The sequence below is a fragment of the Mesoplodon mirus genome (assembly GCF_964341445.2).
Source record: "Mesoplodon mirus genome assembly, chromosome: 8".
Classification (NCBI taxonomy): domain Eukaryota; kingdom Metazoa; phylum Chordata; class Mammalia; order Artiodactyla; family Ziphiidae; genus Mesoplodon; species Mesoplodon mirus.
In genome coordinates this window covers 109,897,983-109,915,108 of record NC_138984.1, presented here as the reverse complement: position 1 = coordinate 109,915,108, position 17,126 = coordinate 109,897,983, and the positions used below count along the sequence as shown (strand labels likewise).

General features: G+C 34.8%; 1 protein-coding gene across 1 annotated transcript in view; it reads left to right on the top strand.

Annotated features, from left to right (window-relative positions):
• The window catches only part of ACTR3 (actin related protein 3), a 58,436-nt gene extending 44,268 nt beyond the window's left edge, over nucleotides 1-14,168 (top strand). The window contains exons 9-12 of the mRNA XM_082631556.1: nucleotides 6,888-6,980; nucleotides 7,185-7,310; nucleotides 10,635-10,718; nucleotides 12,941-14,168. Coding sequence (XP_082487682.1) covers nucleotides 6,888-6,980; nucleotides 7,185-7,310; nucleotides 10,635-10,718; nucleotides 12,941-13,036 — 399 coding nt within the window. The 3' untranslated portion in view covers nucleotides 13,037-14,168. The remainder of the gene's footprint in view (nucleotides 1-6,887; nucleotides 6,981-7,184; nucleotides 7,311-10,634; nucleotides 10,719-12,940) is intronic.
• The last annotated feature ends 2,958 nt before the right edge of the window (nucleotides 14,169-17,126 follow it).

Genomic DNA, 17,126 nt, shown 5'->3' with positions numbered 1-17,126 from the left:
ACCAGGTCTGGAAAGGAACCTGGGGGTGTCACTATTCCATGTAGAGAATTTTAACAATTTCTTTATTTTCCACCTAGTATTTTTTTTAATTGAAGTATAGTTGATTTACAATATCTGTTAGTTTCAAGTATACACTACAGTGATTCAGTTATTTATATATATATATATATATATATATATATATATATATATATATATATATGCTTTTTTCAGATTCTTTTCCCTTGTAGGTTATTACAAAATGTTGAGTAGTTCCCTGTGCTATATAGTAGGTCCTTGTTGGTTCTCTATAATAATTTCTTTATGTAGTTTCTTATACCTTCAATTTCTGGGAATTTTGAAGGTGCTACAGGGTGCTCTGGAAACACTTAGGATATAAAGCCCCTTTTCTGTCTTCCAAACAGGGTTGGATTATTTTATTGTTTCCTTATCTCCTTTTTTCATCCTTGAGCATTTAAGTTTCCTTGTACTTTCCCTCTGTCATTGTATTGGGGATTCCAGAGGATGGAGAGAGAGAACCACATGTAGCTGGAAATCAGGGCAGATTTTCCAGTGGGGCCATGTATATGTGAGTGGCTGAAGTAGAAGGGGACTTAAGGTCACTTGAGTTAAGGAACATAGTTGTTTTGAAGTTGCAATGTTGGAGAGACATGTTAAAACCCTAAGTTGAGGACAGGAATTAGAGTATTATGGAAGATTCTGAACCAGAGTCTTAGATGAATAGGATCCACAAGATACATAATAGCATGGAAGATAGGAAATGCCCTGGATTTCAAAATAAGAAGCGTTTACCCTGGATTTCAAAAGAAGCGTTTGAGTGAAATACTCTTTTCAGATATCTTTAGCTAACATCTTGACTGTCTTAAAAACCTTGAAACATTAGATATGTAAATAAAATGTGTTTTGGTTGTGTCATGTTGCTTAGAAAAGTGATAGTTGTCTGGATGAAAATATATCTTGCTGTTTAAGGTTTCATATATAATTTTTTTTATTAATTTAAGTAATCTTTATTGTTTGATATATGAAGTTTTCTTCATTGTTTTTTAAAACTTTGAAACATCTTTTCGTCTCCATAGCTTTTTTCTCTTTGAAATTTCTTCTATGAGAAATCTGTTTTCTTTTCTCTTTTTTAAAGTTAAAAAAAATTAGTTATGTATATGCACATTGTTTAAAAGTCCTAGTTGTTTAAATTCCAGCAAAAAGCAGGAGTGCCCTGTATATATTTCCCCAATTTTTTTCTAGAGGTATACTCTTATTAGTTGATTCTTTTGGTGATTGCATCCATAGCTGCAAATAGCTTTGGTTATATTGCAACTTCAAGTTTTTTCAGTTTTAGACATTTTTCTATCAACTTCTAGCTATGGAAGAGGAGGATTGCCTTTTCTTTCCTCCCTTTGTCTCCACCACAGACAGTACCTTTTCATAATCTTTTGACTATAAAAATCCAGTGCTTCTATGTTGGTGAACACAAATTTTATTTAGATGTGAGCCATGTAGTTTACCATGAAATATTTTCCTGTCTAGTATTTTGTCTTCCCACAGAGTCATTAATAAGTTGTCCACTTAGTTTTAAAATAATTGTCATTAATTCACTTTGAATCTGTCTTCTCAGCATACTCAGATGCATAGGGGTTTTTCATCAGTTTAATTTTCCAGAGCATCTGATATGTCCCAATGTGAACTTGTTTCCTTCTGCACCTGAGAGTTCACCATCATTCTGGGGATTCCCTTTGCCTCTCTCTTGTGTTAGAGTTAGATCTCTCTTTCCTCTGTCCTGTGTCTTTCCCTTTCTTACTGTCCACTTCTTTATTTTGGTGGAGATCATCTGCCAATAGAGTTCCTGATAAAAAGGGTACATGGGAAATGAAAACTTTAAGACCTTGCATGTCTGAAAATGTATTCATTTTATCTTCACACTTGTTTGGTAGTTTGGGTGTAGAATTCTAGATTGGAAATTATTTTCCTTCAGCTTTTTTTTTTTTTTCGGTACGCGGGCCTCTGACTGCCGCAGCCTCTCCTGTTGCGGAGCACAGGCTCCGGACGCGCAGGCTCAGCGGCCATGGCTCACGGGCCCAGCCGCTCCGCGGCATGTGGGATCTTCCCGGACCGGGGCACGAACCCATGTCCCCTGAATCGGCAGGCGGACTCCCAACCACTGTGCCACCAGGGAAGCCCCCCTACCTCTGCTTTTGATACTCCTTTTTTATGCTACCGTGTACTTGTTTCATGGTTGCATATCTTTTGGCTCTCTGAGGATACTAGTCAGAGGGTTTTTTATTTATTTATTTATTTTATTTATTTTATTTTGTGTGTGTGTGTGTTTTTATTTTTATTTTTTTTTTTTTGCTTTATAACAAATTTAATCAGTTATACATATACATATGTTCCCATATCCCCTCCCTTTTGCGTCTCCCTCCCACCCTCCCTATGAGGTTTTTTTTTTTTTAAGTTTTCTTCTCTCTGCTTTCTTCCAAGTTGCCTTTCTCTTTGTTTTGGTTCCTATATTTTACATGCTAGAGACTCTAGGGGATCACTCATTTAGAGGGGGGATGCTCAGCCTGTTGGAAATCTAAGCTTTGTGAGTAGGACTTGTTGACTATGGCTTTTTCTTTGGAGGATAGCCCTATGTGTGTTTCTTCAGATCATTTCGGGTAATCCAGTTCCCAGAGAAGACTCCTGCTTAGAGAGTCAAGGTTGGCAGCCAAGCTGAGGAAGAGGGTTGGTATTTCTGTGTTAGCAGTAGGCTGCATGAATACCTTCACTGAAAATCCTGCTGCTTTCAGTTGTGTGTAAAGAGTCCTGGCACTCTGCTTTATTCCCTTTAGAGTATAGGTTAACCAGTTTTCTCCTTGGATGATGAGGAGGCATTTGATAGACTTCTTTGGACGGGATCTGGGGATTTAACTGCTCCTCAGAGAGACTTTCTGCCAGTCTTCCTCCCTGCCCTCCTTCTAACTTAATTTCAGCGCTGACAGGTACAGCTAGTTCTTTGGGGGATTTGTGATACAGCTTGATTCATGGCTTTTCCTACTGATGACTTATTAAGTGTTTTAGGGGGAGTGCATGGTCTTATCCATCTGCTTTTCAGATTCTGTTTTACAAAATTTTGTTGCTGTTTCTTCCTGTTCTGTTCTCTCCATACTTTGGGGATTATGCCTTAAAAAATTCTCTGTATTGGTGCTTTTAAGAGAGAAAGAGCAAGATTAGATATGTGTGTGTTCAGTTCACCACGTTTTCCAAGAATAGACCTGCTTTTTGTATCGTATGAACTGTGTCACTTCCCAAGTTAATTTTAAGATTCTTCTGTAATTTTAGATATTTCTGTCATTTGAAGGATTTGCTCAGTTTTTTTTTTGTTTGTTTGTTTGTTTTGGTTAGATGAAAGTGTGGGCATTTGAGCTTGATTGAACACTGAAGATAAAATGTGTGAAAGAATAAGGGGATATTTATTATTGAACTGCTAAATTTATCATAAATAGTAGAAAGAACTGTTTTTAGAAGGAATGGGTTTAGCACTTCATTTTTTTTTTAAAAGGAAATTAAAATATTTTTGACAAATCTCTTTGGGCTATACTGTGCTTTAGTTGGGTACATTCCCTATAAATTTTTCAGAAGAGAAAAAAGATATTTCTTCCTTGATAGCTACTTGCAGTAATACTAAGACCTGATCAAGGAGCAGTTACGCAAGACTAATCCTTTTGCTGAAAGTGAAAGAAAAGTCCTAAAGATATTAATAGGGACCCTAGGTTGAGCTTATTAGTATTAAAGTATTTAATAAATCTCCAACACTTTATTGTTAATTTATTCTTTTTTCCTAAATTTATTTAAGAAATATTCATTGCTTGCTTCTTTACTGTATATTATTCTACTCTTTCTCACCTGGGGTTCTGCAGCACAGTAGTCCGCGAGCTTTTTCAAAAGATATTTTTAAATCAGACTCCATTTCCTTCTAAATCAGAATTTCTGTGGATAGATCCCAGGGTATGTGAATACTTAAAGGTTTATAAGTATTTTCTTTTGTATATTCCTGATTAAAAATTACTGTGAGAAGGGCATACAGGTACGTAGCACAGGAACGAATGACCCTATCCCTGCCTTTTGCTTGCTTATGGTATAGCAGACAAACTGTCTTAAAGGTAGAAAAATAATTACAGGAAGGTTAATCTCATGTGCATGTGTGTGTGTATACATTATTGTTTTAGGTAAATACTGAAGAAATGGCTAACAAAGAACCACGCAGAGAATTTGGAAGTTTTATATCAACAAGTTGATAAGATAACATTTTCAGGATTCCAGTTCTGCTGCTCATTCCAGTTAACCATCAGCTAAGCCATTCCCTGCCTGTAACCTGAGCATGTCTATAAATGGCATAGGAAGGCGGCAGCCAAGTTGAGCTATATTCTCCCATTTTCCCACAGAATACAATACAGACCACCTCTGGCAGATAAAACATTCCCTAATCTGTAGGTTGGGTTCTTGAGACTCAGTATGAGCCACATTTTTATACCCACTGTATATCCCTGTTAGGGTTTCTTAACACTCATCAGCATGTTTCAGAAAATTAGATTTTGACTGCCAGTTTCTTTTCTCTTACTGTGGTAGTAGAGGTCAGTAGAACCTTTGTTAGTGGTAGTTTACTTTATGTAAATTAAAATATTTTCTGTCATTATGCTTCATTACTCATGTAACATTAAATCTCTCCATTGCATGCCCACCCTCTAAATAACTTAAAACTAATTTAAAAAATTGTAAAAAAAATTGACACATGCCTGATAATTATCAGTCAAGTTATGGAATCAGTTTAATGAACAAAGGAATGTTGTCTCTCCCATTAGGACAACCTAATTCTAAAAATGAGAGGCCAAGAGAGGTTGTTGGCAGCTCATTTTCTAGACAGTATTTTAAATTGTATTCATTTTAATAAAGTACACCTATTTATTTTTGACAAATTAGAGCTAGATTCTGACTTTTTATTTTAATCTAGGAAAAATCCCTTCTAGCATTTCCTTTCCAATTTTAATGACATGGCAACTTACACATATTTTTGAAAAATTTTGGTAAAATGAGATCTTTGTTTCAGAATACAAGTTTAATTCTGAGATCCAGCATTTGAAAACTTCTTTATGTTTTTCTTTTTTGTGGTTCCTCTCAGGAAATATACGGCCTGATTTAGGAGGGCTATAGGCATGCATATAAAAATAAATGATGGATAAAAAGGAAGCTTTCCCTAATATTGTTTCTCCTTGTATCAGACCTCTTTGTTATATATAAAAATTAAATTTAAAATTATTTATTATCTTTAACCTCATTCCATTTCTGTAATAGTTTAAATTGTCAAACAACTTTCCATCTCAAGCCCACCCATCTAACCAGTCTGTTAAAAAATATTCTGAAAAGTGTATTGTATCACGCACATGTTCTTAACCACCCTGAATAAACACATAACTAATATTTTAACATTTTTCATATATTTTTTAATGAAATTAACTACAGAAAGAATACCTTCCTCAGACCCTTTCCTTTCTCTACTTCCTTTTCATCCTTTCTTCCTCCTGAGGTAATCACAGTCATGAATTTAGTGTGTTTCCAGTCTATGTTTTTAAATGTACATGTATCCATAAAAATATATATTTAATAAAATTTGCATATATGGAATCATTCAAGTTTTAAAAAATGAGTGTCACTATTTGGAAATTGTTTATTTTGACTATGAGTATATCATCCTGTGAATAATACAGTTCATTCTTGTTATTTATAGTAGATGTTATATAAAGTTGCTGTAAACACTGAATTAGTGAATTAGTGAATTAGTGAATGCTGAGCCACTGCTCCTAAGGGAAATGCAGAGTTAGGTTCCTGTGAGGCTCAGGCTACAACATTTTTGTCACTGAAACACGTAACCTTGTTTTATGTGTGTTTCTGTTTAAAGACACATTTTAAAATAGATATTATTGATTTATTAACATTGAGCTCAGGGTCAACAGCACTATGTAATTCGTGCCTAAATGAAACTTATCTAACACTGTATTTTCTCCATAAGGCACATCACAGCCTTCTTGTGCTTTAGGAGCAGCAGACAGTACTTCACACTATCCTTGGGGGTCATTTTAAACAGCAAAATCACCGTCAAAAATGGGAAAACTGTGGCACTAAGAGATCATGAAAAGGATACTTATTTGTAGTATAAAGGCTGAAACAAGAAGGCAGAGCGTTGCCTTGTTCCACCTGAGCTGTGAATGTGAGTCAGTCAGCTCCAATTTTTGCAGCTCTGCACATGCGCATGTCCATGTGAAAGCACCGCAGATACTGATTTCAGGGTTACAAATAACTTTAGCGAGTAGGCAAATTTGCAGATAACCAAATCCATGAATAATGAGGATTGACGGCACAGCATTTTATTTATTTCATACCCTGCTGGTGGACTTCCGGGTTGTTTTTACTCTTAGAAGCAAAGCTGCTATAATTTTATGCCTTTATGTAATAGCACATGTGTGGGAGTTTCTTTGGGGTTTGTTATAAGAAGTGGAGTTAGTAGTGGTACATTTTAAATTTTATTAGATGTTGCCAAATTGTTCTCGAGAGTGTTTATATCAATGTATATTCTCATCAGCATTGTAAAGTGTTGCACAGATTTTTGCCAGCTCATAGTATATGTTTGGCTTTACATTTTTGCTATTCTGGTGGTTATGAAATGGTATATATGATCATTATTTTAATTTGATTTCTTCTGAAATCTCTGATTTCAGTGTCTTTAATTTGAATCAGAGACCAGAATTTATGGTTTTTAGAAGTCCTTTTATTTTTGAACTGAAAACTTTCTTAATTTTTTATTGTGATATTTAAGTCAGGAGTGGTCTAATCTGTCATATGTCCAATTTACTTTTCAGTTTGCTAATCCAGACTTTACGCAGCCTATCTCAGAAGTTGTAGATGAAGTAATTCAGAATTGTCCTATTGATGTCAGACGTCCTCTCTACAAGGTCAGTATTTACAGCAAAATTCTTATTCTAGGTCATACTTTTAAAAACTTCTTTGTTTTCTCTGTTGGTGAATGTAAATTTAAAAACGCCTCTCTTCAAAGGGGTATAGTAGGATTTTAGTACTGTTTCTTGTATCTTTAAACTTTTTCTTCTTTCTCTTACATAAAAGTTGTATTTATTTATTTATTTTGTCCACTAATACAGAATATCGTCCTCTCTGGAGGTTCAACCATGTTCAGGGACTTCGGACGTCGCTTGCAAAGAGATTTGAAAAGAACTGTAGATGCCAGGCTGAAATTAAGTGAGGAATTGAGTGGTGGTAGATTGAAGGTTGGTTTTCTCAGTTATTGGTGGGAAGGTTGAGGGTGCCTTGATTATTATATTGGGAATGCAAAATGTCTGCCAACTTCCTTTTATTTAGAAAGGTAAGAGGAACCTGAGGTATTCTAATGGAAAGTGGTTAATTTTATAGATTCATATTCATGATATTCTCAGTCATTCCATTCCTCTAGGATATTACCTACATTTCTGGAAAATATTCTTGGTTATAGCCATGAGAGAGATTTTTTTGATATCTGTCTCAAACAGATAATTTATATATAGTAGTTTCCTTGCATATTCCAGCGATAATATTTTTTATGGGTCCACAGAATTTTAAATACCTTTTACAGCAGGACAGCAAAGCAGAGTTGAGAGAGAGAGAGGCTATTGTGTGGTCAAGCCTGCTTTCACAGACTCTAGCCTCTAGCCTCTCCCATAGCAGCCTCATAGTGTGAAATCAAATTTGTGGTTCAGCAAAACAACCTTTCTATTACATGTCCTGTAATTTTGGGCTTGCTGGCAAAAAGGTCAGAATTAGCCTTAAATTCTCAGATGACTGCTTTATGTATTTATAAGACAAATTTTCAGTAAATTTTGTTTCATTTTCGTTAAATGTGGGATATTGAAGCAAAACATTGATTCAGAGGATATGTTGCTAAGTAAAACACATTTTATTCAACTTGGAAAACTACCAAGAATGAGGGCTCCGTCTGAGACTACCGCAGTCACTCAAAATTACTTAAAAGTAAACTACAACACTCTTGTATTGCTGCTTGTTGAGAAATTGCATGACAGCTGACTGTTTGCAGCCCCTAAATTTTGATTATCTTAAACTTATCCCTTGGAGTACAGTAAAAAGTAGTTGTTTAGTTTGTAATGACTCATTACAGATACATGAAATGAAGAAATGCTGTTTTTGAAAACCATATTTCAATAAAGTGAAAATGTTTAAACTATTTTTAAGCTTGTATATTTCTAAGTAAGAAATGAGAGATTTTTTCCCCTCGGTGATGTCAGCACTATGCCGACATATCTAATTGTACAGGAAAAACCTGTATACAAAGAGTAGTCTGCCTCCTTCCCTTTTATTTTACTCAGTAGTCATTTGTATAGATCTTCATAACAGCCTTATGTATTTGTATTTAAATCTGGCTTTACTTCTTGTCAATCCAATTTTAAATGGCAGCCAAACAGCTTTTTTTTAAACAAAAAAAGCCAGATCTTTTTATGGCATGTAAGTTTAAAAATGTTTTATTTTGACATAATTTCATGCTTTAAAAAACTTGGCAAAATCTAGTAGAGGATTCCTATACATTGTTCTCCTAGATTCCCCAAATTTTAGCATTTTATACTAGTTTTATTATTCTGTTTTTATAAATATATGTCTATATGCAAATACACACATATACCTTTTACTGAACTATTTGAGAATGAGTTGCAGGTATGATGGCCCATTACCCCTAAATATTCTAGTGTATATTTCCTAAAAATAGACCATTACAGTTATCAACAAAATTAACCTTGATACACAATATTTTATCTAGTTATAGACCTGATTCAAATTTCTCCCATTATTGTTCTTTATAGCAAAAGGAAAAAAATACATTAATTTTTTTTCCTGGTCTAGGATTCAATCCAGGATCACATGTTTGAATTAGGTATCATTTCCCTTTAATCTGGAAAAAGTACTTGTGTTTTTTATCTTTTATAACCTTTATTTTTGAAGAGTACAGGCAACTTATTTTGCAGAATCTTTCTCAGTTTGGGGTTGTCTGATGTTTCGTTATGATTAGGTTCAGATTTTGCATTTTTGGCAGTAATACCTCAGAAGTGATGTTGTATTCTTTTTAGTGCATTGTATCACTAGACACATGATATGATTTGTCCCATATGCTAACTTTGATCACCTGGTTAAGTGTCTGTCAGGTTCCTCTATTATAAAGTTATTTTTTCCTTTATATTTAATAAGAATATTATGGGGAGATACTTTCAGACTATGTAACTATCCTGATTTTCATCAAACTCTCACCCACTGGTTTTAATATCCATTTTTCTTTCCTAAAATAGTTATTACTGTGGTAGCAGCCAAATAGTATTTTGCAAATTCTGTCATTTCTTCTATGTTTTATAGTCTCATTTTACTGTAAGGAAGAGTATTTCCTTCCACCTCGTTCATTCATTCATTAAGTAATATCTATGAACTCCTGATTTCTCAATTAATTTATAGGCTGTATTATTAATACCATTGTGATACAATATCAACATATCATTATACTATTATTAATTTTGATGCTCAAATTTTCTCAGATTTGGCCAGTAGGAATCATTCAAAGGTGGTTTTTGTTCCTTTTGTTGTGGCCCCAGTATTCTTCAGGTACTTCCTTACTTTCTGGAACAGCAAGATACTGCAGGTTCATCTTGTACTTTCTCTTCTCCAGTCTTGTAATCAGCCATTTTGTTTCAACACACCCTTGTTCCTTTTAGTGGAGAATGCTATTAAGAAACAAAGTTTTATGCTATACATAAAATAGATAAGCAAAAAGGATTTACTGTATAGCATGGGGAACTATATTCAATGTCTTATAATAACCTCTAATGGAAAATAATCTGAAAAAATATATATATGAATCACTTTGCTGTACACCTGAAACTAACACAATATTGTAAATCAACTGTACTTCAATTAAAAAAAAAAAAGAAACCAAAATTTGGACACTAGGTATATTCATTGCTACTGAGGGGTCACTGCTTCTAGGCCTTTTTGGCAGTCATAGCTAGGATGTGTGTGAGTATCTATATCTAGTTGGCTCTATATAAATTAAAAACTATGGATTCATACTGATAATGCAAGTTTCAGAACACCATAAGGCTCATTATAGCCTTCTACCTTCCCATATTTGTAATGTTCTTCCCTGACAGTAAGAAACCTGGCTTCTGTTTTCTATAATACATTTGTTTGTGCTCAATCCTGGAATACATATATAGTAGTTTCAGAATTACTAATCCATTACCACTGTGAGAAATAGACCCACTAACTGGAGTTCAGTGTTTGCTTAGTTTTTAACTTAAGCCTGAGGACATAGCCATAATATTGTGTTCACAGGTTACCTGGGTTAGTTCCTTTCCCTCACTTCAGTGTGGTTATGTTTTTTAAAAAATAATAAAATTAGCTTAATTTGTTTTTGTTGTATTCTGTTTTGCCGTGTGTACCCCTCCCCCTGCATCTTTTAAAGTTTTATTTACTTATTTTTGAGTATGTACATCTAAGGTTAAATGATACAGAAATTGTTGTATGAATTTACCATTGAACTGATCTTACTATGTCTTTTATAGCCAAAACCTATTGATGTACAAGTCATTACACACCATATGCAGCGATACGCGGTTTGGTTTGGAGGATCCATGCTGGCTTCCACAGTAAGTGAGATGAAGCTTACTTTAAAATTTGATTTTTTTTTTTTTTAAAGAAGATGTTGGGGGGTAGGAGTTTATTAACTAATTTATTTATTTTTGCTGTGTTGGGTCTTCGTTTCTGTGCGAGGGCTTCCCCTAGTTGTGGCAGGTGGGGACCACTCTTCATCGCGGTGAGCGGGCCTCTCACTATCACAGCCTCTCGTTGCGGAGCACAAGCTCCAGACGTGCAGGCTCAGTAGTTGTGGCTCACGGGCCTAGTTGCTCCGCAGCATGTGGGATCTTCCTGGACTGGGGCACGAACCCGTGTCCCCTGCATTGGCAGGCAGATTCTCAACCACTGCGCCACCAGGGAAGCCCAAAATTTGATTTTTTTTTTAAGATAAAAGAATTTATCAGTACCTTTATAAATTTAAAAGAACAAGAGGAATTTCTTAAATTTTTATATAATATTGTACAGGGAAGTTATTGAATAGAAGTGTACACAGTATTTAAAAAGTGGAATTCATTTGGATTTATTTTTTGATTTTTTTGGTTTGTTTGTTTGTTTGTTTTTTTAGAGTGAGCCTTTAAAGTTTTAAAATTTATCTGTAGGGAAAAATCTTTTAACCCTGTGGTAATACAGATATCAGAAGATCATTGTTTTTTCTGTGCAAATATTTAAAAGCATTAAGAGTTATGTTTCATCACATAGGAAGTATTATGTTCTAAACTGAATAAAGGGAATTACTAAGATCCCTCTCCCCAAACTAAAACATCTAAAAACCCCTTTAAAAGATATTTTAACATTGTTAGTTAGCCTACTAAATAATGGTGCTTTATCATGTAGTATTAAATCAAATGTAAGAACTTTTATCTGAATTATTGAAAACTATACAACCTTGGATTGAAAACCATTTAAAAATAAGAGGTGAAAGTTATTTTCTTCCTTAATTTGAATTGTCTTCAGTTGTGCCGTATAACCTAGTTGAGTGTGTAACTTTGCCCTTTGAGAACCCTCCTGCACTGCGGGTGGGAATGTAAAGTGATACAGCCACTATGGAGAACAGTATGGAGGTTCCTTAAAAAACTAAAAATAAAGCTACCATGTGACCCAGCAATCCCACTACTGGGCATATACCCCAAGAGAACCGTAATTCAAAAGGACACAGTGTTCATTGCAGCACTATTTACAATAGCCAGGACATGGAAGTAACCTAAGTGTCCATCGACAGATGAATGGATAAAGAAGATGTGGCACGTATATACCATGGAATATTACTCAGCCATAAAAGGGAACGAAACTGAGTTATTTGTAATGAGGTGGATGGACCTAGAGTCTGTCATACAGAGCGAAATAAGTCAGAAAAGAGAAAAACAAATACCAGATGCTAACGCACATATATGGAATCTAAAAAAAATGGTACTGATGAACCTAGTGGCAAAGCAAGAATAAAGATGCAAAAGTAGAGAACAGACTTGAGGACACAGAGGGGGAAGGGGAAGGTGAGGTGAAATGAGAGAGTAGCATTGACATACACACTACCAAATGTAAAATGGATGGCTAGTGGGAAGCTGCTGCATAGCACAGGGAGATCAGCTCGGTGCTTTGTGACTACCTGGAGGGGTGGGATAGGGAGGGTGGGAGGGAGACTCGAGGGAAGAGATATGGGAACATATGTATATGTATAGCTGATTCACTTTGTTACACAGCAGAAGCTAACACACCATTGTAAAGCAATTATACTCCAATAAAGATATAAAAAAGAAAAAAAAAAACTTTGCCCTTTGAGAAATAGGATGACAGAGCATGGAACAGTCTGTCCATACCAGACCACGAGTGAGGAAAACAGTTTAATCCAGAAGTTTTTGTAGCATGACTAGGAGTAGTTTATCTGTAATTTAGATTAATGCTGCTGCTTTTCTTGATTCACTGTACAATGCGAGAAAGCTTCAACAGAATGGTCTGAGCATTTGAGATTCAACCTTCCGTTCCTCAGAATTTCAAAATCCCAGGAGAAACAAGTGTTGAGGTGGGGGATGGAGGAACTCGAGTTAAATGCACCTTTTCAGTTTTGGTTATAGACTTAAAGCTGATTTTGAGTCATGGTTGATAGAATTTCTAAGCTTTGTTCAAGTACCATGAATGGACTGATAATAAACATTTTAGATTTAACAAATCTATTTTAAAGCATGTGGAAAAGTGGTAAATTTTTGACCTTTACAAAAATATATGCTTTTATTTGCAGCCTGAGTTCTACCAAGTATGCCACACCAAAAAGGATTATGAAGAAATTGGACCTAGCATTTGTCGTCACAATCCAGTGTTTGGAGTCATGTCGTAAAATTGGCTTCATAGTTATTGGGGTTAGGGAGGTGGGGAAGAAATAATCTTTCGGATTACCTGTTTTGTCTGGATGGCTGGTTTTGAGGTTGTAAACCTGACTTGAAATAATAAGACCAAACATAATTATACAGGAATATTTTAATAAGTATATCAACATGCGAATGTAGAGGAGAGCCAAAATGATTAAGTGTTTTTCTTTAGATTGAATATTTGAATCTTACGTGCAACAAAAAGAAGTGGGTTTTAGTTCTTTCTGTGCCCTGCTATTTTGTATATTATTGAATTATCCAAGATTTGATGGGATTTATCGGTATGTAGATAGCTCTATAATGCTTGAATTGTACACTCCGAAGTGTGCAATGCAAGAGCTTGTTTATATTTCATACTTTTTATACTTTGAGGAAAAAAAGTCAAAGAAAAACTAGTATTTGAGGGAAAAAAAGTGACCAAGTAAAGGATAAATACAAAAAATAGCCTGTGAGACTTGGCATGCACACACACTCATGGGATTCCAGTTATTAGGAAGTGCTTCCGTACCCTATGCCCCCGATGGTTTCCTTTGCAAGTGCTTTTGGAACTAAGAAGCTAGTATCTTGGATTAACTGATGCCTGCTAGTGCTTCCTGATTCCTCGCATTCTGTTTCTCACTTTAAAGGAAAAGTAAAGACAAGACTGTTGGACCAGTATTGCAGTTCTGCAGTGTCATTTCTTATTAAAAAATGAATAATTTGATTACCCAAATTGGTATATTTAAAGCCTAACACCATTCTAATAAAGGCACAAATTTCTTTTTAATACTTGTTTCAAGCTCTTTAATCTCTTTATAAGTTAACTAATAAATCTATTTTCTTCAAACCTCTGCAGTAGTTCTTTAAAAATCACAACAGTTGGTTAGCAAGCTGACTTTTTTATGTGCTCTAAACAAATAATTGTGAACTTTTAATATGTTGAGTGCTTTCATTTTGATAACTGGATCTCCATTTGATATTTTCATTTGTATAACTCATTTGCAGTCTGAAAGTTTTTTTAGTGCCAGTCCCTGACATATCATGGAAAGTTAATTTTCATTGCATTTTAAAATATCTGGATCATGAAGAACAAGTGATGAAAATAAATTAAAACTGAATTACCTTTTCTGTTTTTTTTTTAGAAGCAGTGTCATTCTACTTTGTGTTTATATATTTACATACTTTTTAAATTTCTGTTGAGATAGTAGGATTCTTTGAAATCTCTATGATGTATATGGTAGAAAATTTCTTATGAACTTGAAACTTTACGTTATTTATAGAAGACTAAAATGGGAGATGTTTTATAGGCTTTTAGAACTTAAGCAGTAATACCAGTGAGCACTTGAACTTCATTATCCGTGAAAATAACACACAGGGTTAATATATATACCTCTGTCCAAAAGTTGAAGAACAATTTAATTGTGTTTGTTTTTAATATAAAGATAGAATTGGGGAATAAACTTTAGTTGTTATTTAGAGTGAATCTGGACATCTAAAATTGTATTAATCATTTATGTGACTCTTAACCCTTTGAGTGGGGGAGTCAGGAACATACTGTGTGTCTTGTACTGGTGATAGTATCAGGGCCACAGGTCTTCTTTTACTTGAAAAAGTATTTCATGAATGTTGTAAAAAAATCTGTTCGAACAGTACCAAAGAGTACATAGTGAAAGTAGATTTCTTTCCTACACTAGCCTGTCTCATTTTCTCATCATTACAGTTAGAATGTCTTACGTGTCCTTGTAATTTTCTGTGCATATAGAAATGACTATAGCTCCCTTATTTAACACAAATAGGAGCTTACTATGTATGCTGTTTTGCACTTTGCTTTTTCAAAGATCTTTTTTTTTTTTTTTTTTTTTTTTTGCGGTACGCGGGCCTCTCACTGTTGTGGCCTCTCCCGTTGTGGAGCACAGGCTCCGGACGCGCAGGCTCAGTGGCCATGGCTCACCGGCCCAGCCGTTCCGTGGCATGTGGGATCCTCCCGGACCGGGGCACGAACCCGTGTCCCCTGCATCGGCAGGCGGACTCTCAACCACTGTGCCACCAGGGAAGCCCTCAAAGATCTTTTGATACAGAACTAAATTGATAAGCATTGAAGAATTCATCCTCCAGGCCCAACAAAGTATTATTAGTGTTGTCATAAATGTCTTTTCATCTAGGATGGTTGAATAGTAAATAAGCAAGCTTGAAAGACATGTTTACAAAGCTGCAGATTACAGTCTCATGCGTACTTTAATAAAGATGTTCTTAACTATTTGATATGAAAATGTGAAGGTCAGAAATTTTGCTTTAAGCTTAAACTTATTTGGGGAAACAGGAAGACTCTAAACTTTCCTGTATGTTTCCGGATGTATAATGTGATAGAAACAGTGCTATTTATTTCTTTACATCTCCCCTGTCATTATATATCATTTCTTCTCTATATAGCGCCTTTGGTTATATATGTGTAGAGGTTGGCCAAGTGAATTAACATCTGTAACACTGATTTGATGTCAGACTGCATGAGCGTGCTACATTGGAAGAACACTAGACTGAGGCCAGAGATTGAAATTTTATTCTGGTTCTACAAATTGATAATACAATTTCTCCAACTTTTTTGTTGTTATTGTTAAAACATGAAAAATATATTTGTATAATCATGGACATATTGTTTGAACTTTCTGGACCTGAATTCAATTTATAATATAAACATAGTAGTGTTACCTGGATTTAACAGTGCAGTTTTTATGAGTTGTGAGAATATAACCTAGCCTTTTCAATTAATTCATTTGTGGTAGTAAAGATGTTATCGAAGGTCTCCTTTCTGATAGGCAGGGCTTTGATCAATTGGGAAATATTAATGGACAGAAGTAAAAGAGATGATGGCTATCTAACTTGATGCCTACTCTTTAGTAAGTACAGCTTCACCCTTAAACATTAGTAAATGGTGTAGACTGCAAGTTATCACCCTCTTCATTCGGGTCCCTCAATACCAAACCAACTTTAACAGATGGAAATAAATTGTTCCTGCAGTTTCTAGAAGTATCTTCAGAAATAATAAAATGAACTATAGGGATAATAGGCTATTATGTTCTTTATTCTTAATTTCTAGAGAAGTCCTAGAGAATATATAAATAGAAACTTTATTCTTTCAGATAACCCTAAAGGTGGTACCAGAGTACTTGTAACAATATTGAGGAAATTATTTGTCATGTAAAAAGCTTATTTGTATCATTGTAGAGAGTGCTGTTGTTTCTTTAAATGCTGGACTGATCTGTCAGTAATAAAGTCCAGTGTATTTCTGATTTTCTTGCCAGCCCAGCTCTGACTCCTGTGACCCTGTATTCCCTGTTGTTTTATAATTCATCATCAATAGACTTGAGTACCTTGGATAGCCCTATGCAGTCTCATCTTTTAATTGTTAGCACCCAGAATCCCAACTTAGGTTAAATGGGCACTAAATATATTAGCTAACATACTCACAAACCAAAATATGTGCAAACTCTAGGGGTGAAACATTCTCCCATTCATATTGGAATACTGTGTTTTAGAACATATTTCCGTGTAATACCACTTAGTCTGTATAGTTGACCAAGGACAGAGTTGTTGGTGAGAAGTTATAAAGAACTTTCACAGCAAGTTCTGAAAATAAGTACTTTATTTTTGTAATTAGGTCCATACCACACCTAAGTTGACCTTAAGCAAGAATGTCTAGATTCTGCTTGTGAGTATGGAAAGTTTTTAGACTTCAGTGGAAAAGGATTTGTTACTCATTGTTAATAACTCCTTAATACTGTAACATGTTCATCCCTCTTCCACATAATTTGTTTTTCAGCATACTGAAACTTTCTTTATAACCTGCTTGGTCCTGATAAAATCTTAACAAAAACAAGTTAAAATCTGTGGTTGTCTTTGGTATTCTCCATGCTATAACCCAGTTTAACTGATGCATTTGGGACCTGGAGTTGAAATGAAATAACACCTACTGGAATTCAGAATTGCATTAACATTGCTCCAGTGGTCACAGGAACAGAAAAAAAAAAAGAAAAAATGGAAATGAATGATTTAGAAAAAAACGGCAACTTGGGGGAAAAAAAC